The 21,208-nt window shown below is 40.3% G+C and overlaps 1 protein-coding gene across 3 annotated transcripts in view; it reads right to left on the bottom strand.

Annotated features, from left to right (window-relative positions):
• LOC109900836 (disheveled-associated activator of morphogenesis 1) overlaps positions 1-21,208 on the bottom strand; it is a 126,607-nt gene that overhangs the window by 37,626 nt on the left and 67,773 nt on the right. For all 3 annotated transcript variants that reach the window (XM_031837339.1, XM_031837338.1, XM_031837340.1), the window contains exon 3: positions 15,341-15,430. In XM_031837339.1, coding sequence (XP_031693199.1) covers positions 15,341-15,430 — 90 coding nt within the window. The remainder of the gene's footprint in view (positions 1-15,340; positions 15,431-21,208) is intronic.

The raw sequence follows: 21,208 nt of genomic DNA, 5'->3' as shown, positions 1-21,208 counted from the left end.
GCACATTGATATGCATGTTGAACATGGAGAGATTGTTGACTATTACATTTATAGTGTAGTTTGTTTAGACGATTTTACAGCTAACTAGCTTTGTTACTATTGTTTGTAGCCACGTTTGCTAGCTAGCTAGCCAGCCCATTGTGGCTTTTACAGTCGACTTGAGGTGCATCAAATTTCAACTACGATTTTCCATGTTGCTACCAACCTTATTATAATATCAAAATTTAATATTTCTTCACAAAAATGATTGTAAATGAAAGGAATTAGTGACTTCTCTGTGGATTTGTCCTTTAATTGTATGGTATTTTTATTCATATTGTGTGAACCGTTTAGAAATTACATCACTTTTTTGTACATAGCCCCCCATTTTAAGAAACCAAAAGTATTGGGACAAATTCACTTATATGTGTATTAGAGTAGTCAAAAGTTTAGTATTTATTCCCATATTCCTAGCATGCGATGATTACATCATGCTTGGGACTCTACAGACAGCCAATGCATTCAACAAGTTTGATGATGCATGATGTAATCATTGCGTGCTAGTAACAAGCTCGATGTAATCATTGCATACTAGGAATATGGAACCAAATACATAACTTTTGACTACTTTACTACACAAGTGAATTTGTCCCAATACTTTTGGTTCCCTAAAATGGGGGGACTATGTACAAAAAAGTGATGTAATTTCTAAACTATGTACAAAAAGTGCTTTAAGTTCACCCGAAATTAGTGGACAACAGCCCTGCAAGGCAGATGTAGCCTTCCAAATTCGAGCAATGTCCCCAATGCACAACTTTAGCATTCATTCACAATTCTCCCAAGGTTTTCATCAAGCTTGTGCTTTCGTATGTAGCCAGGAACAATCTATGGACATAAAGGTTTGGTTTTCTCCCTCTGTGTTCTGGGCCACAGTTCGCAGAGATGAGTTGAAGATAATCTAGGCCCACTTATCTGCATTGTCCTACTTTGAGTCTCTGCTCTATTTCAGTTTTGGGACTACAAGTAGGCAGACCAAATGGTGTACATCCTACAGTCACCTCCAAAATGATTGGCACCCTTGATAGAGATGAGCCAAAATGACTGTATACAATAAATGATACTAATACTGAGCTCAAAACATTTGGAAAATTATTTTATACAAATACAATTGCTCAGAGATTCAGAAATCAAAAACTGTGATTATATATAAAAAATAAAATTTTAATTAAAAAAACTAACCAACCTCAAAAATCCAACATTGGCCAACATTGTTGTTTTCTCCATACTTAATGTGATACATATTGCATTAGTCAAGACAGATTTGATCTTGTGCAGTTCATTGTCAACTTTGAGTGAGCTGTCTGCTTTTTAAAATTATTTTATTTGAATTTTATTGGAAATCTGGTTAAAAACTGCTGTCTCTATCCGGCACCTCCAGCACTGACCTTAAGATCGGTGGCTAGCAGCCCTCAACCTCTCTTCAAGGTCATGTTGACCGGTATGGGCTTAAACATTTACATACACTATATATACAAAAGGAAGTGGACACCCAAGCTTACCTAATGGGACCACCGAGTGCTGAAGTGCGTAGCAACTAACAATAGTCTGTCCTCGGTTGCAACACTAACTACTGAGTTCCAAACTGCCTCCGGAAGCAACGCCAGCGCAATAACTGTTCGCGGGAGCATCCAAACCTCAAAGTGCCAACTGTAAAGTTTGGTGGAGGAGGAATAATCATCTGGAACTGCTTTTCATGGTTCAGGCAAGGCCTCTTAGTTCCAGTGAAGGGAAATATTAACGCTACAGCATACAATGACATTCTAGATGATTGTGCTTCCAACTTTATGGCAACAGTTTGGGGAAGGCCCTTCCTGTTTAGCATGTCAATGCCCCCTAGCACAAAGCGAGGTCCATACAGAAATGGTTTGTCGAGATCAGTGTGGAAGAACTTGACTGGCCACAAAGCCCTGACCTCAACCCCATCAAACACCTATGGAATGAATTGGAACGCCGACTGCGAGCCAGGCCTAATTGCACAACATCAGTGCCTGACCTCACCAATGCTCATGGCTGAATGGAAGCAGAGTCCACGCAGCAATGTTCCAACATCAGGTGGAAAGCCTTCCCAGAATAGTGGATGCATTTATAGCAGCAAAGGGGGGACCAACTTCATATTAATGCTCATGATTTTGGAATGAGATGTTCAACGAGCAGGTGTCCACATACTCTTGGTCATGTAGTGTATATGCCAGAGTGTTTGTCTCATATAGCGTAGTTCAGCTAGTCATAGCTAGCCTAGCTTTGCACAGTGACTAATCTGAGACCTGAAATGAGTGTCCCCCCCAAACCATGGCAGCTGGTGGTTTTCTGGCATTGGCAGTTGACTACAGAGAGCTGGTGGGAGCATCGTAACATTTATTTATTTGACCTTTATTTAAATCGGGGATATTCCATTGCGACCAAGGTCTCTTTTCAAGAGAGCCCTGCTTCATGATGCAGAAAACACAACGTAAATAGTAAGGAAAAATACAAATGATATATTTTTTTTTTTAAACACTAGTGCAACCAATCGTAAGGTATTCTGCAATTTGTTCAAGTATGTGGCTCATAAGAACTAAAGGCTGTTCTACCTAAATCTTTGGTGACTAGGAATTTCAAGAGTTATACATTACTCATTCACAGGAATGGCTTTCTGTAAATTAGGAGTGATGAGGTAACACAGTATGGTAGTTTTATCGGTCACCCATAATAAAGCATAGAGCGCTATGATAAACAGCATCCAATGGTTTTTAACAACAGGAAGCAGTCATTTTGATTGCTCATTAAAAATGTATTACTCATTGTATTACTCATTTTTTAAATCATGCCTCACCAACAAAATGTAAGTTCTACCCAGTTCTAGGAGGGCATGTGATATTTTTTAAATGGTTTTCCCCCATTGCCCCTCCTTCCCCCGACAGTAAGGCCTGCTCCACACCTTCTCACTGTTCCCAGTTGATATTCACATTGATAATTGCCTCGAAGCTGAACCTAAACCAAAACTACATTTCACACATAACAAATAAATGATGTAAAGTATGATGGGGAGAAAGGGGGAGAATGGGTGAGTTGATGAGCGAGAGGAAGCGAATGATGCATAATTGAGTAATCACCAATTGTGAATGAAGAACAAGGTGGCCCATTTTATTGTACTGATCTATTCTAATTGCAATCTCAAAATGGAATGTACCCTACATCAGTCCATCGAATCCAAGCAGTCTTATCAGTCTACTCTGCCCTACTTGGAGTACACAGCGAGATAGTGAGCCATTTACAATGGCAAGAAGACCAAGAAGAATGGATGCACATGCCGCATTAGCGCTGCTACAAAATCTGAATGAAAACCAATCAGATGGTGGGGAAGAAATGAATCACGACATTTCTGATGATTCTTCTTCTAATTCTGAACCTTCACCTCTGAGGCCAGAACCGTGCGCACTGAGCAGGTGCCCGTGCCACCACCAAATGAAACGGTGAGACAGGAAACAGGAAAGGATGACATTGGTTGGATAGAACAAGCCGGTGACAATGCTACGGTCAGATTATCGACAGCTGTCAAATTATGCTATTATTGTTTTTGTAATGCCATTATTACTTTTGTGCTGATTTTCACTTTATCAATCACAATTGGCGCTTATAATAATGTTTAGTCTTCTGATGTTTTCATTATTTGACGGCGCGTCTTGCTGACTGTGCGTCTTGGTGGTTGTTTTTAAAAATAATTTTTGCTGTTGTCAAGAAGCTGTTACTGTGCTCCAACACATGTGTTTTGTTTCATAGTTGCAACAAATGTATTCCACAAATAAAACTGATTGAAAACTTAAACTTGTTTTGTTTTACATAATAGCCTACAGTAAAACTAATGAAAATGCTATTGTGTTATAAAAATGTAGTCTAATGTTACCTAAGACTGTCAAAAACACAACCAACTGATAATTTTTGCAATAGCATATGTGAAATTTATTAATTACACTGCTAGTGTTTTGCAGTCAAAATAACTGCTCATTGGTTTGAAGGGGGGTCCCTCGGGGCCCAGCAGTTCTAGTGTTAAAGAAGTGGCAGCTGTGTTCATATAGATTATGTCTTGAAAATAAAGGAGAGCCACACACTGTAGGAGCTCAGATGCAAAAATTTAATATCCAACGTTTCGACAGCCAAACTGTCATCATACCCTGATTATACCCTGATGAACGTTGGATATTACATTTTTGCAGTGTGCGGCTCAGTGTGCGGCTCTCCTTTCTTTTCACGTTTTCTACTCCGCTAGCCAGCACCTCGCCTAAATAGGTGTGCGTTTCTTTTTTTTCTAGAAAATATAGATTATGTCGCCATAGTCTAGGGCTGAAAAGAAAGTTGACAAACTAAAATAACAGCAAATATACAGGATTCCATATAGCAAAACAAAAAACTTCCTTCACCCAAACATAATCAGTGGTATGCCTCTGTGTGTCAGTGTGTACTTTCACCTAGGACATAATCCAGAATCTGGAACAAAATTGAGTGGTATTGTGCCTACTGTAGTTAGTGCACCCCGGGAGGTAACTATAATAACTTTTAAAGCAGATTGCACTATGGCAAAGTGGATTTGACCAACAACAAAAATATATATATATTAAAATATATTTGAACAGAAAAAAACAAGCATCCTTCATTTTGTGTGTTTCAAGTGCAGATCCCCTGCTAACAGAGCAGCTAAGCAGGGCACCTCCTGATTAACAGAGACAAATAATTGTAGAAAGCGATTGATGCTCTCCAGCATGACCTCATCAATTCAGGTGGCCGAACCAAAGTAAACAAATTCATTCAGAGAGACAGCGCCGCTGCTAGCCTACTATCCGTTGCTTGTTCTGCGGAACTTGCGGGGGATCGTGTTTACTGGATAACTGTTACCGTATCGAAGTCCTCTGGAACACAAAGGCTCCATAATGAACTGGCTGGCTGTGAAGTGGGGACTGAGAAAGGAGTGCCTCCATCACTCTGCGGGCTTGGCCGCCCCCACCACCAACCCCATCTCCCTCTCCCTCGAAAACAAAAGCTGCACCTGCCAAGGGAGGCTTTCCTGTTTGCTTTGGACGACTGAGCACAACCCTTACAACCCCCCACCCGCTCTGTCTGTGAGCTTTAGGCCTTTGGGGAGCCATGCCAAGCCCTTGCTAGCTGGGCCCGGGCCAGGCTCACTGCTGAGTCTGCATTACTGACGTCCCGCTGCCAAGACTCCCCTCTCTCTGCGGCCAACTACCTCCCAAAGGCCATCCATCCATCCCCTCTCCCCGCTTCCCCTTCCTCCACACTGGCTCTAGGGGTTTATCCTCCTCCAACTCTGCTGATTAATTGTGCCCAAACACACTACCCTGCTTTGATCCTCACTGCAACACTGGTAAAAAAATCCCAGCAAAGTCCTGCTGATCCACTCTGCCTCGGACCACAGCTAAGCAAACATACAGAAAGAATCAAGTGAAATAGGGAGAGAAAGAGAGAAGAATAAAAGCAACATAGTGAAGGGAAAGCAGGTTGGATAAAGTGCAACTCCAAGCATTTCTCACATTTATAATAATGAGGGTATGGAGACATTTTTGGCTTGTTTTCAGACGTAGGGAGACCCATTTAGGCTAGTCCAGGCCCCAAGATGATTCTTAATTAGGCCACTAATTGGGGCATGACATTTGCAGTAGTGTAAGTAGTTTCGCCGTCAGAAGTGGACAATCGTGTTTTATCTGCCCGACTATGTAAGGAGGTGTGAGGGAAATCACAAGCTGACTCTGTAAAAGTCTGCAGCCTAGGTCTGGCATGGGTCAGCCTAAGAAATGCATAATTACACACTGTCCTGTTGAAAAACAGAAGATATTCCCACTAAGCGCAAACCAGATGGGATGGCATATCGCTGTATAATGCTGTGGTAGCCATGCTGGTTAAGTCTGCCTTGAATTCTAAATAAATCACAGACAGTGTCACCAGCAAAGCACCCCCACACCATCACACCTCCTCTTCCATGCTTCACGGTGGGAACCACACACGCGGAGATCATCCATTAACCTACTTAGCGTCTCACAAAGATACGGCGGTTGGAATCAAAAATCTCAAATTTGGACTCATTTGCACCGGTCTAATGTCCAGTACTCGTGTTTCTTGGCAAGTAAGTCTCTTCTTATTATTGGTGTCCATTAGTATTGGTTTCTTTGCAGCAATTCGACCATGAAGGCCTGATTCACGCAGTCTCCTCTGAACAGTTGATGTTGAGATGTGTCTGTTACTTGAACTCTGTGAAGCATTTATTTGGGCTGTAGTCTGAGGTGCAGTTAACTCTAATGAACTTATCCTTTGCAACAGAGGTAACTCTTGTTCTTACTTTCCTGTGGTGGTCCTCATGAGAGCCAGTTTCATCATAGTGCTTGATAGTTTTTTCAACTGCACTTGAAGAAACTTTCAAAGTTCTTGAAATTGTCCGTATTGACTGACCTTCATGTCTTAAAGTAATGATGGACTGTTGTTTCTCTTTGCTTATTTGAGATGTTCTTGCCATTATATGGACTTGGTGTTTTACCAAATAGGGCTATATTCTGTATAACACCCCTACCTTGTCACAACACAACTGATTGGCTCAAACACATTAAAGAAAGAAATTCCACAAATTAACTTTAAACAAGGCACACATTAATTGAAATGCATTCCAGGTGACCTCATGAAGCTGGTTGAGAGAATGCCAAGAGTGTGCAAAGCGGTCATGGGAAAGGGTGGCTACATTGATGAATTTCAAATATACTTTGATTTGTTTAACACTTTTTTGGTTACCACATGATTCCATACAGTGGGGCAAAAAAGTATTTAGTCAGCCACCAATTGTGCAAGTTCTCCCACTTAAAAAGATGAGGCCTGTAATGTTCATCATAGGTACACTTCAACTATGACAGACAAAATGAGGAAAAAAATTCCAGAAAATCACATTGTAGGATTTTTAATGAATTTGCAAATTATGGTGGAAAATAAGTATCTCATTTTGTCTGTCATAGTTGAAGTGTACCTATGATGAAAATGACAGGCCTCTCTCATCTTTTTAAGTGGAAGAACTAGCACAATTGGTGGCTGACTAAATACTTTTTTGCCCCACTGTATGTGCTATTTCATAGTCTTGATGTCTTCACTATTATTCTAGTAAAAATAGTAATAAAAAAAAAACTGGAACGACTAGGTGTCCAAACTATCTATCGAGCCATCTATATATAAATACACACACACATACATACACACACAGTTGAAGTCGGAAGTTTACATACACCTTAGACAAATACTTTTAAACTCAGTTTCTCACAATTCCTGACATTTAATCTTAGTAAAAACTCCCTGTCTTAGGTCAGTTAGGATCACCACTTTATTTTAAGAATGTGAAATGTCAGAATAATAGTAGAGAGAACTATTTATTTCAGCTTTTATTTCTTTCATCACATTCCCAATGGGTCAGAAGTTTACATACACTCAATTAGTATTTGGTAGCATTGCCTTTAAATTGTTTAACTTGGGTCAAACGTTTCGAGTAGCCTTCCACAAGCTTCCCACACACAATAAGTTGGGTGAACTTTTGCCCATTCCCCCTGACAGAGATGGTGTAACGGAGTCAGGTTTGTAGGCCTCCTTGCTCGCACACACTTTTTCAGTTCTGCCCAAACATTTTCTATAGGATTGAGGTCGGGGCTTTATGATGGCCACTCCAATATTTTTGCTTTGTTGTCCTTAAGCCATTTTGCCACAACTTTGGAAATATGCTTGGGGTCATTGACCATTTTGAAGACCCATTTGCAACCAAGTTTTAACTTCCTGACTGATGTCTTGAGATGTTGCTTCAATATATCCACATAATTTCCCCTCCTCATGATGTTATCTATTTTGTGAAGTGCACCAGTCCCTGCTACAACAAAGCATCCCCACAACATGATACTGCCACCCCCGTGCTTCACGGTTGGGATGGCGTTCTTCGGCCTGCAAGCATCCCCCTTTTTCCTCCAAACATAATGATGGTCATTATGGCCAAACAGTTCTATTTTTGTCCCCATGTGCAGTTGCAAACCGTAGACTGGCTCTTTTAATGGCGGTTTTGGAGCAGTGGCTTCTTCCTTGCTGAGCGGCCTTTCAGGTTATGTCGATATAGGACTTGTTTTACTGTGGAAATCGATATGTTTGTACCTGTTTCATCCAGAATCTTCACGAGGTCCTTGTGTTGCAGTGAGGTCCTGGGATTGATTTGCACTTTTCACACCAAAGTACGTTCATCTCTAGGAGACAGAATGTGTCTCCTTCCTGAGCGGTATGACGGCTGCGTGATCCCATGGTGTATATACTTGCGTACTATTGTTTGTACAGATGAATGTGGTACCTTCAAGAAATTAATCCCAAGGATGAACCAGACTTGTGGAGGTCTACAATTTTTTTCTGAGGTCTTGGCTGATTTCTTTTGATTTTCCCATGATGTCAATTAAAGAGGCACTGAGTTTGAAGGTAGGCCTTGAAATACATCCACAGGTACACCACCAATTGACTCAAATGATGTCAATTAGCCTATCAGAAGCTTCTAAAGCCATGACATCATTTTCTGGAATTTCCCAAACTTAGTGTATATAAACTTCTGACCCTCTTGAATTGTGATACAGTGAATAATAAGTGAAATAATCTGTCTAAACCATTGTTGGAAAAATTACTTGTGTCATGCACAAAGTAGATGTACTAACCGATGTGCCAAAACTATAGTTTGTTAACAATAAATGTGTGGAATGGTTGAAAAATGAGTTTAAATGACTCCAACCTATGTAAACTTCCGACTTCAACTGTATATATATATTAATAAAAAATCCTACAATGTGATTTTCTGGATTTTTCCCCTCATGTTGTCTGTCATAGTTGAAGTGTACCTATGATGAAATTACAGGACTCTCATCTTTTTAAGTGGGAGAACTTGCACAATTGGTGGCTGACTAATACTTTTTTGCCCCACTGTATGTATGTATGTATGTATGTATGTATGTATGTATGTATGTATGTATGTATGTATGTATGTATGTATGTATGTATGTATGTATGTATGTATGTATGTATGTATGTATGTATGTATGTATGTATGTATGTATGTATGTATGTATGTATGTAGTATGTATGTATGTATGTATGTATGTATGTATGTATGTATGTATGTATGTATGATGTATATGTAGTATGTATGTATGTATGTATGTATGTATGTATGTATGTATGTATGTATGTATGTATGTATGTATGTATGTATGTATGTATGTATGTATGTATGTATGTATGGTATGTATGTATGTATGTATGTAATGTATGTATGTATGTATGTATGTATGTATGTATGTATGTGTATGTATGCTATGTATGTATGTATGTATGTATGTATTTATGTATGTATGTATGTATGTATGTTTATGTATGTAGTATGTATGTATGATGTATGTATGTATGTATGTTATGTATGTATTGCTATGTTGTATGTATGTATTGTATGTATGTATGTATGTATGTATGTATGTATGTATGTATGTATGTATGTATGTATGTATGTATGTATGTATGGTATGCTATGTATGTATGTATGTATGTATGTATGTATGTATGTATGTATGTATGTATGTATGTATGTATGTATGTATGTATGTATGTATGTATGTATGTATGTATGTAGGTATGTATGTATGTATGTATGTATGTATGTATGTATGTATGTATGTATGTATGTATGTATGTATGTATGTATGTATGTATGTATGTATGTATGTATGTATGTATGTATGTATGTATGTATGTATGTATGTATGTATGTATGTATGTATGTATGTATGTATGTATGTATGTATGTATGTATGTATGTATGTATGTATGTATGTATGTATGTATGTATGTATGTATGTATGTATGTATGTATGTATGTATGTATGTATGTATGTATGTATGTATGTATGTATGTATGTATGTATGTATGTATGTATGTATGTATGTATGTATGTATGTATGTATGTATGTATGTATGTATGTATGTATGTATGTATGTATGTATGTATGTATGTATGTATGTATGTATGTATGTATGTATGTATGTATGTATGTATGTATGTATGTATGTATGTATGTATGTATGTATGTATGTATGTATGTATGTATGTATGTATGTATGTAGTATGTATGTATGTATGTATGTATGTATGTATGTATGTATGTATGTATGTATGTATGTATGTATGTATGTATGTATTAATTGTATGTATGTATGTATGTATGTATGTATGTATGTATGTATGTATGTATGTATGTAGTATGTATGTATGTATGTATGTATGTATGTATGTATGTATGTATGTATGTATGTATGTTATGTATGTATGTATGTATGTATGTATGTATGTATGTTGTATGTATGTATGTATGTATGTATGTATGTATTATGTATGTATGTATGTATGGATGTATGTATGTATGTATGTATGTATGTATGTATGTATGTATGTATGTATGTATGTATGTATGTATGTATGTATGTATGTATGTAGTATGTATGTATGTATGTATGTATGTATGTATGTATGTATGTATGATATGTATGTATGTATGTATGTATGTATGTATGTATGTAATGTATGTATGTATGTATGTATGTATGTATGTATGTATGTATGTATGTATGTATGTATGTATGTATGTATGTATGTATGTATGTATGTATGTATGTATGTATGTATGTATGTATGTATGTATGTATGTATGTATGTATGTATGTATGTATGTATGTATGTATGTATGTATATACATACACACACACACATCTGGCGGCTCCGGACAGACGGGAGACTCTGGCGGCTCCGGACAGACGGGAGACTCTGGCGGCTCCGGACAGACGGGAGACTCTGGCGGCTCCGGACAGACGGGAGACTCTCTCTCCCTTAGGCTCCACTCCCACATTTGCCCAGCACGAGCGGAGCGCAGGCATAGGACACACTGCACCCTCCCAGCGCCCCGGAGACACAGCACGCAGAGCCGGCACAGGATACCCCGGACCGAAACGGCGTACCGGTGACCAGACACGCTGAGCAGGCACCATACGCCCAGGCTGGATGCCCACACTCACATGACACTCTCGGGGGGCTGCCCTATAGCGCACCAGGCTATGGGCACATACTGGCGACACCGCGCGCTTAACCGCATAACACGGTGCCTGACCAGTAACGCGCTGCTTATAATAAGCACGAGGAGTGAGCTCAGGTCTGCTACCTGGCTTAGCCCCACACCTCGTGTCCCCCCCCCCCCCCCCCCCAAAAAATGGGGCTGCCTCCTCATAACGCCGCCGCTCAGCTTTCGCTGCCTTCAGCTCTGCTTTGGGGCGGCGATATTCCCCAGCCTGTGCCCAGGGTCCTTCTCTGTTCAAAATCTCCTCCCATGTCCAGGAGTCCTGTGATGCTGGCCGCTGTTGTTGCTGCTGCTGCTGCTGTCGTCGCTGTCTGTTACCACGCCGCTTGGTCCTTGGGGTGTGGGTGTTTCTGTAATGGATTTCCTCCTCTTCGTCTGAAGAGGAGAGGCGAGAAGGATCGGAGGACCAATATGCGGCGTGGTAAGTGTCAATGGTTCTTTTAATAAGAAATACTCAACATGAACACGACTGAATACAAACACAATAAACGTGGAACGAACAAATCCAAAACAGTACCGTGTGGTGAAAAACACAGACATAGAAACAAACACCCACAAACAAACAGTGAAACCCAGGCTACCTAAGTATGGTTCTCAATCAGAGACAACTAATGACACCTGCCTCTGATTGAGAACCATACTAGGCCGAAACATAGAAATCCCCAAATCATAGAAAAACAAACAGACTGCCCACCCCAACTCACGCCCTGACCATACTGAATAATGACAAAACAACAGAAATAAAAGGTCAGAACATGACAGTTGAGACTGGTGTTTTGCGGGTACTATTTAATCAAGTTGCCAGTTGAGGACTGTTTCTCAAACTAGACACTCTAATGTACTTGTCCTCTTGCTCAGTTGTGCACCAGGGCTTTCCACTCCTCTTTATATTCTGGTTAGGGCCAATTTGCGCTGTTCTGTGAAGGGAGTAGTACACAGCGCTGTATGAGATCCTCAGTCTCTTGCCAATTTCTCGCATGGAATAGCCTTCATTTCTCAGAACAAGAATAGACTGATGAGTTTCAGAAGAAAGTTCTTTGTTTCTGGCCATTTTTAGCCTGTAATCGAACCCACAAATGCTGATACTCCAGATACTAAACTAGTCTAAAGAAGGACAGTTTTATTTCTTCTTTAATCAGAACAACCGTTTTCACCTGTGCTAAAATAATTACGAAAGGGTTCTCTAATGATCAAATAGCATTTTAAAATTATAAACTTGGATTAGCTAACACAACGTGATGGTTGCTGATAAATGTAGATATTCCATAAAAAAAAGCTACAATCGTCATTTACAACATTAACAATGTCTACACTGTATTTCTGATCAATTCGATGTTATTTTAATGGACAAAAAAAAGCGTTTTTCTTTCAAAAACACAGACATTTCTAAGTGACCCCAAACTTTTGAATGGTAGAGTATGTGGGGTTTTTTCACCCTGTCCCCTCACCCGCTTTAACCCTTCAACTACAATCGTACCAGACATGTTGTTAAAACAGAGGCACAACTTGAGGCGTCTGTCCTCTGGTGTGGGACATGTTAAGGCTTGTGTGTGTGACATGCTGACCAAACCTTGCTTTTCTTTCAAAAACAAGGACATTTATAAGTGTCCCCAAACTAACTAACTAACTAACTAACTAGAGAGAGAGAGCTTAATTTCGAAAATCTGTTTCCAAGTTCTCACAAATGAGATCGTGTCTCAATGTAATCAGGGTTTGAAATTATTGTATTTTCAAATACAACGTAATTTTGCATTTAGTTGTGGTAAACTTGAAGTGTACAAATTATTATGACCATGTTCCGGCCCCCTGACTATTCACTCCGACATTACAGTGGAGAACTTGGTGCCTGCCTGCCATCTGGACCAAATTAAAATCCTAATTGTTGAAGGCTGATGGGAAGCATCAGATGAAATGGCCACCTCGTCTTTCCAGAGCTTCGAAGAGAGTTAAAGCTTGTGTTTGGTGAGGTTGCAGAGAATGAGGGGGGGGTATTTTTTGTTATACCTTTATTTAACTAGGCAAGTCAGTTAAGAACAATTTCTTATTTACAATGAAGGCCTAGGAACAGTGGGTTAAACTGCCTTGTTCAGGGGCAGAACGAATGACTTTTACCCTGTCAGCTCGGGGATTCGAACTAGCAACCTTTCAGTTACTGGCCCAACGCTCTAACCACTAGGCTACCTGCTGCCCCAGCTTCCTTGTCAAGATAATATTAATATCTTAAAGCAGCATGTGACAAACAGAATATGCATACTGCTACTCTAAACAGTGGACTCATCCATCTTTGGGCTAAAGAGGGAGGCAGTTCTTTCTTCGAAATAACTTTCCCAGGATCATGCGGCTTCGAAAGGTCCTGGAATTAAACCATGGCAACCTGTTGTTTGAACAAGCCTAAAACCCAGTAAGCAAGTGACAAACATTGGATATGTAAGAGGCAGGGGTTTTATTGTCCATATAAAAAGGACCATCATCCAATGCTTGAAGATGAGTTGTACAGACAGGTCACGGAAAGGTCATTTGGTGAGACCCAAGGGTTATGTCCCAAGACGGGAGTCCAAAAAGTTCAGCAGTAAGCAGAGTGTGGATGGGGTCAGAGAGAATACATGTCAAAAAGCTGATGAGGTCACCAGTTGTGACAGGATGTGAAATGTGGTGTGTCCTTATCAACTCCCTCGACTCACTGTGAGAATACAAACCATATTTTCTAAGTTATTACTCCAACAAAACTAAGCTGTCTCTCACCACTATCATACTCCATTCCAGACATTGAGCGATCTATCATCTTATGTCAAACTCCGGTCTCCCTTAAAGACCATTAACCAAATACAGCTCAGACCAAACCATATCACAAAAACTCATGCAGTAAATATACAGTTACCTACGATCATAAATCTTCCAAATTAGCTGGACTTAGAGAATACCAGCACGGACAATTCTACAGCTGAGAATACCAGCACGGACAATTCTACAGCTGAGAATACCAGCACGGACAATTCTACAGCTGAGAATACCAGCACGGACAATTCTACAGCTGAGAATACCAGCACGGACAATTCTACAGCTGAGAATACCAGCACGGACAATTCTACAGCTGAGAATACCAGCACGGACAATTCTACAGCTGAGAATACCAGCACGGACAATTCTACAGCTGAGAATACCAGCACGGACAATTCTACAGCTGAGAATACCAGCACGGACAATTCTACAGCTGAGAATACCAGCACGGACAATTCTACAGCTGAGAATACCAGCACGGACAATTCTACAGCTGAGAATACCAGCACGGACAATTCTACAGCTGAGAATACCAGCACGGACAATTCTACAGCTGAGAATACCAGCACGGACAATTCTTCATTTGAAGTCTTTGGAAAAGCAGCTGTGCAGTCATATCCCTGCAGGATGGTTAATTTTGTGTATTATCCTGGTCAGCGAATTCGACTCTCCTGCCTCATCACCTGGAGTTAACAATGGGATAAAGCAACAGATTTGTGCAACCTACACAGCCTCCAACTGGCTAAGGGTATCCTGCACTTTGCCACTTCGCCACAACTAAAGTGCGGGGATGGCCTACAGCTGACTGTTCTTTGCCAGATGGGCAGCATCTCTAAATGGCAACAGGCTCCACCCAAATGACCTCTCATAGGGGTCAAAGAGTACAGGAAAATACTAAACATACTCTTACAGACTTTTCTCCACAGAAAGCAGCTATCCTGCATTTTAGCTGATTGAAACCCTTGCACTGCATCAGGCGATTGAGAAACTTCAGCAAGATTTATTATGACCGGTACAGGGGGAGGGGGGCACATTAATATTGTGGGCCGTTCCACTCCTATGAGAGATTTATTCACTGCAGCTCTTTGGTTAAAGAGATTAGATGCTTTGCAGAGAACATCTTCATTAAGTGAAGTGGTCCTCTAAAATGTTTTGGAGAAGTTGGCGCAGGCTTCTGTTGAAATTAACCAGTGATGGACTGACTAAGGTAAAAGGGCAAGATGCTTGGGCTTGCCTTACGCCCTCTAAATGGGGCACAGAAATGCACTTATACCAAGATTACTACAACAGGGAGACCGACACAAACATGCATATGCACACTTGAATTACATGACACGCACACAATGATGCGGTCAGAAAACCTTACCTTTTTCTTGCTGCAGTAGATCTGCCATTTCTTCTCTGCAGGCAGGTTGAACATGGCCTCCCTGTGTTTCTCTGTGAGGTCAAGTTCATCCTGCAGAGAGAGAGTGTGTGTGGGGAAAGGGGGCGAGATGGAGAGAGAAAATGGGTCTGTGTGAGTAGCCTACAAATACAGTAAATATTATAATCTACGCACAAACCCTTATTGATTCATTAATGTATAGACAATATATGATTCACAGTTGTACATTAATGTGGAATACAACTTGTAGACAACAGTAACAGGTGGCTGATCACCACCATTGACAGCAACCTTGTTGACCAACTCAGATAATGCTCTGTAGAATTTGGAAACCCTCATATTCAAACCTATTATTCAGCCAAGGGCATCTTCGAAGGACAGTTTGCCTTTTCCCGGGTTTCAATTTCAGATGTTGCAAAGATGCTTCAAGATCATGACAAACAAAAAGACACCTTGGTTCTTGAGTGATGCTGCCGATCGTGCAGGTGCCACAGGAGTAGGGATGGGCATTTTGCCTTTGAATGGTCGAGTACTCGCATGATTATTTTTCGAGTACTCAAATCGAAATAAAAAGCTATTCTTTGAACAAGGTGACACTGGATTTTTTTTTTTTGTGTGCATTTATCTATATGCAAACAGTAAGCAACAATGCCTAATGTATCATACCCATTACAGATAAAAAATGCTAAATTTGCACATTTACACTGAGTGTACAAAATATTAAGGACACCTGCTCTTTCCATGACAGACTGACAAAGTTCCTGGCAAGGGTGGCCATCACCCTGTATAAGAAGACTAGGAGGACCCTGGGAACACCTCTGATCCAGTGCCATTGTTCAGCGCCATGACAACAATTCTGAAAGAACAACTTTGAATGACCCAGAACAAACTGATGAGAATTATAGTCAAGCTAAGCCCCAGAATGGACACTGATCCTAATCATTTCAGGGAACTGCACTGGTTTCCAGTTGACTATCCATCATACCAGAGCCAGCATTGCCAACGTCAGACTGCTAGACTATAAGAGAAAGGCTGTATTGTCAAGCAAATCACTGCCGGTCTCACAGTCATTAACTTTAATTAACATAAACACATTTAGCACCTCCTAGCTTCCACACATAGCCTACAAGCCACTAATCCAAGTTAGGGTGGATTTGCGGTTTACAGTAGGTGCACTTGATTGCTGGCTTGTGTGCCGGGTAGTCGAAGTGATCGCATTTTATCTTACGGGTACGTGGGACGGTAGCGTCCCACCTGGCCAACATCCGGTGAAATTGCAGAGCGCGAAATAAAAAATACTAAATTCAAATATTTAACATTCTTGAAAATATATGTGTTATACATCAAAATAAAGCTTAACTTCTTGTTAATCCAGACTTTACGGCGAAAGCAAACTGATTATCTGAGGACAGCACCCTGCATACAAAAGCATGAAAATCATATTTCAACCAGGCAGGTGTGACACAAAAGTCAGAAATAGCGATATCAAAAATGTCTTACCTTTGATGATCATCTTCTGTTGGCACCCCAAAAGGTCCCAGTTACATCACAAATGGTCCTTTAGTTCGATAATGTCCTTCTTTATATCCATAAAAACTCAATTTAGCTGGCGCGCTTCAGTTAATAATCCACTCAGTTTCCCTCCATCAAAATGCATACAAAATGAATCCCAAACGTTACTAATAAACTTTTCCAAACACGTCAAACAACGTTTATAATCAAACCTTAGGTATCCTAAAAGGCAAATAAACAATCAAATTTAAGACGGAGAATAGTATGTTCATTACCAGAGATAAATAAGAAAGAACGCGCTTTCCGCCACGCGCTTGGAAACACTACAGCCAAAATGGGAGCCACCTAGAAAAAACGACAATGTCTGGGTCATTTTTCCAAAAACCAACCTAAAACTCTTTCTAAAGACTGTTGACATGTAGTGGAAGCCCTAGGACTGCAATTTGGGAGGACTTGGGCTTATAATTATAGTACTAGCCATTGAAAATAGTGGTACGCTGACATTTTTTGGGGGTTTGTCCTCTGGGTTTCGACTGCCATATCAGTTCTGTTATACTCACAGACACAATTTTAACAGTTTTAGAAACGTTAGTGTGTTTTCTATCTAAATCTACCAATATGCATATCCTAGCTTCTGTGCCTGAGTAACAGGCAGTTTACTTTGGGCACACTTTTCATCCGGATGTCAAAATACTGCCCCCTACCCAAGAGAGGTTAATTAAACCATTTCAAGTGTCTTAAGGGAACAAACTACGCCTACCCAGCGATCCCTGAGAGCGAATAAAGTGCACCTTTAGGCCTACCGCTGGCCAATCAGATATCTCAGATCCACGTGTAGCTTCCATGAGACCATAGCGAAGTTCATACTGTGAGATTTCACAACCTATAAAACCATGACTAGCGAGAGACTGACAGTGAATACAGCAAAGAGCAGCTGTGAGTTCACGTTTACTTTTTTATTCAACACTTTTATGAGCCATAAAACACGTTTCTCCCTATCCACTCGCACTACAAAGTGTATCGACAGACGTGCGTTATTATTAGCGTCTTGTCTTTCTTAATAGAGGAATATTTCACATTTTCTGGTCATAGGAGTAACATGAATTAGTGTGAGGCAGAAATAATGAAGTGTGACTTATGAAATATATATTTTTTATTGTCCAAGAAGAACCACAGTGCAATGCATGGGGTTAAGTTTAAGTAATGTTTAACTTTTTTCGTTAAAGCGAGTCAGTGGTTCCTGCACCACATGCAATTGCTTTGGAGTAGTTAAAATAATGTTTAGATATTTCAATTTGATCAATCGATAAATAATCTAAACCTACATGCAACCTTTATCTCGTGCTTTTGACGATGGTTTCACGAGGCCCATTTCACATGATATGCCTAAATCCTTATAACCACTAGGCTAATAAATAAACATGTTTTCTTTCGATTATTTAATGACCTACATCATGTTATTTCAAGTTATCCATTTGGAGCATGACATGCCGTTGTTCAAAAATATGTATAAATTGGGCATGCCGATAAGTTGGGCAATTGAAGGTACACTACATTACCAAAAGCACATCTCATTCCTAAGTTATGGGCATTAATATGGAGTTGGTCCCCCCTTTGCTGCTATAACAGCCTCCACTCTTATGGAAAGGCTTTCCACTATATGTTGGAACATTGGTGCGGGGAATTGATTCCATTCAGCCACAAGGGCATTAGTGAGGTCAGGCACTGATGTTGGGCAATTAGGCCTGGCACGCAGTCAGCATTCCAATTCATCCCAAAGGTGTTTGATGAGATTGAGGTCAGGGCTCTTTGCAGACCAGTCAAGTTCTTCCACACCGATCTCAACAAACCATTTCTATACGGACTCACTTTCTCAGCATTGTCATGCTGAAACAGAGACGGGTATTCCCCAAACAGCACAGAATTGTCTAGAATGTCATTGATATGCTGGCCTAGCTCGAACCATGAAAAACAGCCCCAGACCATAATTCATCCTCCACCAAACTTTAGTTGGCACTATGTATTGGGGCAGGTAGCGTTCTCCTGGAATCCGCCAAACACAGGTTTGTTCATCGGATTGCCAGATGGTGAAGCGTGATTCATCACTCCAGAGAACGCGTTTCCACTGCTTCAGAGTCCAATGGCGGCAAGCTTTACACCATTCCAACCAATGCTTGGCATTGTGCATGGTAATCTTAGGCTGGTGTGCGGCTGCTTGGCCATGGAAACCCATTTCGTGAAGCTCCCTACGAACAGTTCTTGTGCTGACGTTGCTTTCATTGGCAGTTTAGAACTAGGTAGTGAGTGTTAATCCTGTGGACAGATGATTTTGTACACTCAGTGTAAATTTACAGTACTCAGTGGTCCTATTCTGTGAACTTTTGTGGCCTACCACTTCACGGCTGAGCCGTTGTTGCTCATAGACGTTTCCACAACACAATAACAGCACTTAAAGTTGACAGGGGAAGCACTAATAGGCAGAAATATGGCAAACTGACTTGTTGGAAAGGTGGCATCCTATGACAGTGACACGTTAAAAGTCACTGAGCACTTCAGTATTGGCCATTCTACTGGCAATGTTTGTCTCTGGAGATTGCATGGCTGTATGCTCGATTTTATACACCTGGCAGCAACGGGTGTGGCTGAAACAGCTGCATCCACTCATTTGAAGGGATGTCCACATACTTTGTATATATTGTGTATCTATGGCTTACAGTGGCAAGAAAAAGCATGTGAACCCTTTGAAATACCTGGATTTCTGCATAAATTGGTCATCAAATTTGATCTGATCTTCATCTAGGTCAGAACAATAGACAAACACAGTCTGCTTAAATTAACACACAAACAACTATACATTCATGTCTTTATTGAACACAGTGTAAACATTCATGGTGCAGGGTGGGAAAAGTATGTGAAACTTTGGATTTAATAACTGGTTGACTCTCCTTTGGCAGCAATAACCTCAACCAAATGTTTTCTGTAGTAGCGGATCAGACCTGCATAACGGTCAGGGGGAATTTTGGACCATTCCTCTTTACAAAACTGCTTCAGTTCAGCAATATTCTTGGGATGTGAACTGCTCTCAAGTCCATGCCACAGCATCTCAAATCGGGTTGAGGTCAGTCCAGAAGGCGTATTTTCTTCTGTTGAAGCCATTTTGTTGTTTACTTCTGTGTTTTGGGTTGTTGTCCTGTTGCATCACCCAACCTCTGTTGAGCTTCATTTGGCGGATAGATAGCCTAACATTCTCCTGCAAAATGTCTTGATCGACAAAAAAATGAATTTTCAAGTTTAAGAGAGCAAGCTGTCTAGGCCCTGAGGCAGCCCAAAACCATGATGCTCCCTCCACCATACTTTACAGTTGGGATGAGGTTTTGATGATGGTGTGCTGTGCCTCTTTTTCTCCACACATAGTGTTGTGTTTTCCTTCCAAACAACTCAACTGTAGTTTCATCTGTCCACAGAATATTTTGCCAGTAGTGCTATTTTGCCACTTTATGCAAGTCAACAATTCTTAGGTCTTCTGAGATCTCTTTTGTTCGAGGCATGGTTCACATCAGGCAACGCTTCTTGTGAATGGCAAACTCAATTGTTGTGAGTGTTTTTTTATAGGGCAAGGCAGCTGTAACCAACATCTCCAATCTCATTTCATTGATTGAACTCCAGGTTAGCGGACTCCAATTAGCTTTTGGAGAAGTCATTAGCCTAGGGGTTCACATACTTTTTCCAACCTACACAGTGAATGTTTAAATTATGTATTCAATATAGAGTAGAAAAATACAATAATTGGTGTGTTATTAGTTTAAGCACACTATGCCTGTCTATTGACGTGACTTAGATGAATATCAGATCAAATTTGATGACAAATTTATGCAGAAATCCAGGTAATTCCAAAGGGTTCACATACTTTTTCTTGACACTGTATGTTAACTTTGATTTTAGTTCAATGTAAATTATAGAACTTTCAAACATTGTATGCAACTTTAGAAATCAGCAACTGACGATCAAAATTGGTCAAAAAAAGGTTAAAAAGTTATGCATGCCAACATAATAGGCAACAATTAATAGTAGGCAAAGTGAAAATTATATAAATCCTTTTACCATTGCAACATTTGATGTACAGTCACATTCACTGTGGTTGCCTGAAGAGATGCCTCATTGCAATTGGCTATTCCCCGTAACTCGCAACAATGTCAATGAGCGTCAACACGATCTTTCCTTTGCCTCAAATTGCAACGATTACCAGCTGAGAAACTTTTAATGAGTTGATTTTACTCCCGACTTAGAGTTTGTCTGGGCATTGTCTCAACCTAAAACCTACTCCGAGTTGGGGCTCGG

Source organism: Oncorhynchus kisutch, linkage group LG12 (assembly GCF_002021735.2).
Source record: "Oncorhynchus kisutch isolate 150728-3 linkage group LG12, Okis_V2, whole genome shotgun sequence".
NCBI classification, from domain to species: Eukaryota; Metazoa; Chordata; class Actinopteri; order Salmoniformes; family Salmonidae; genus Oncorhynchus; species Oncorhynchus kisutch.
This window is presented reverse-complemented; position numbering and strand designations above follow the sequence as displayed.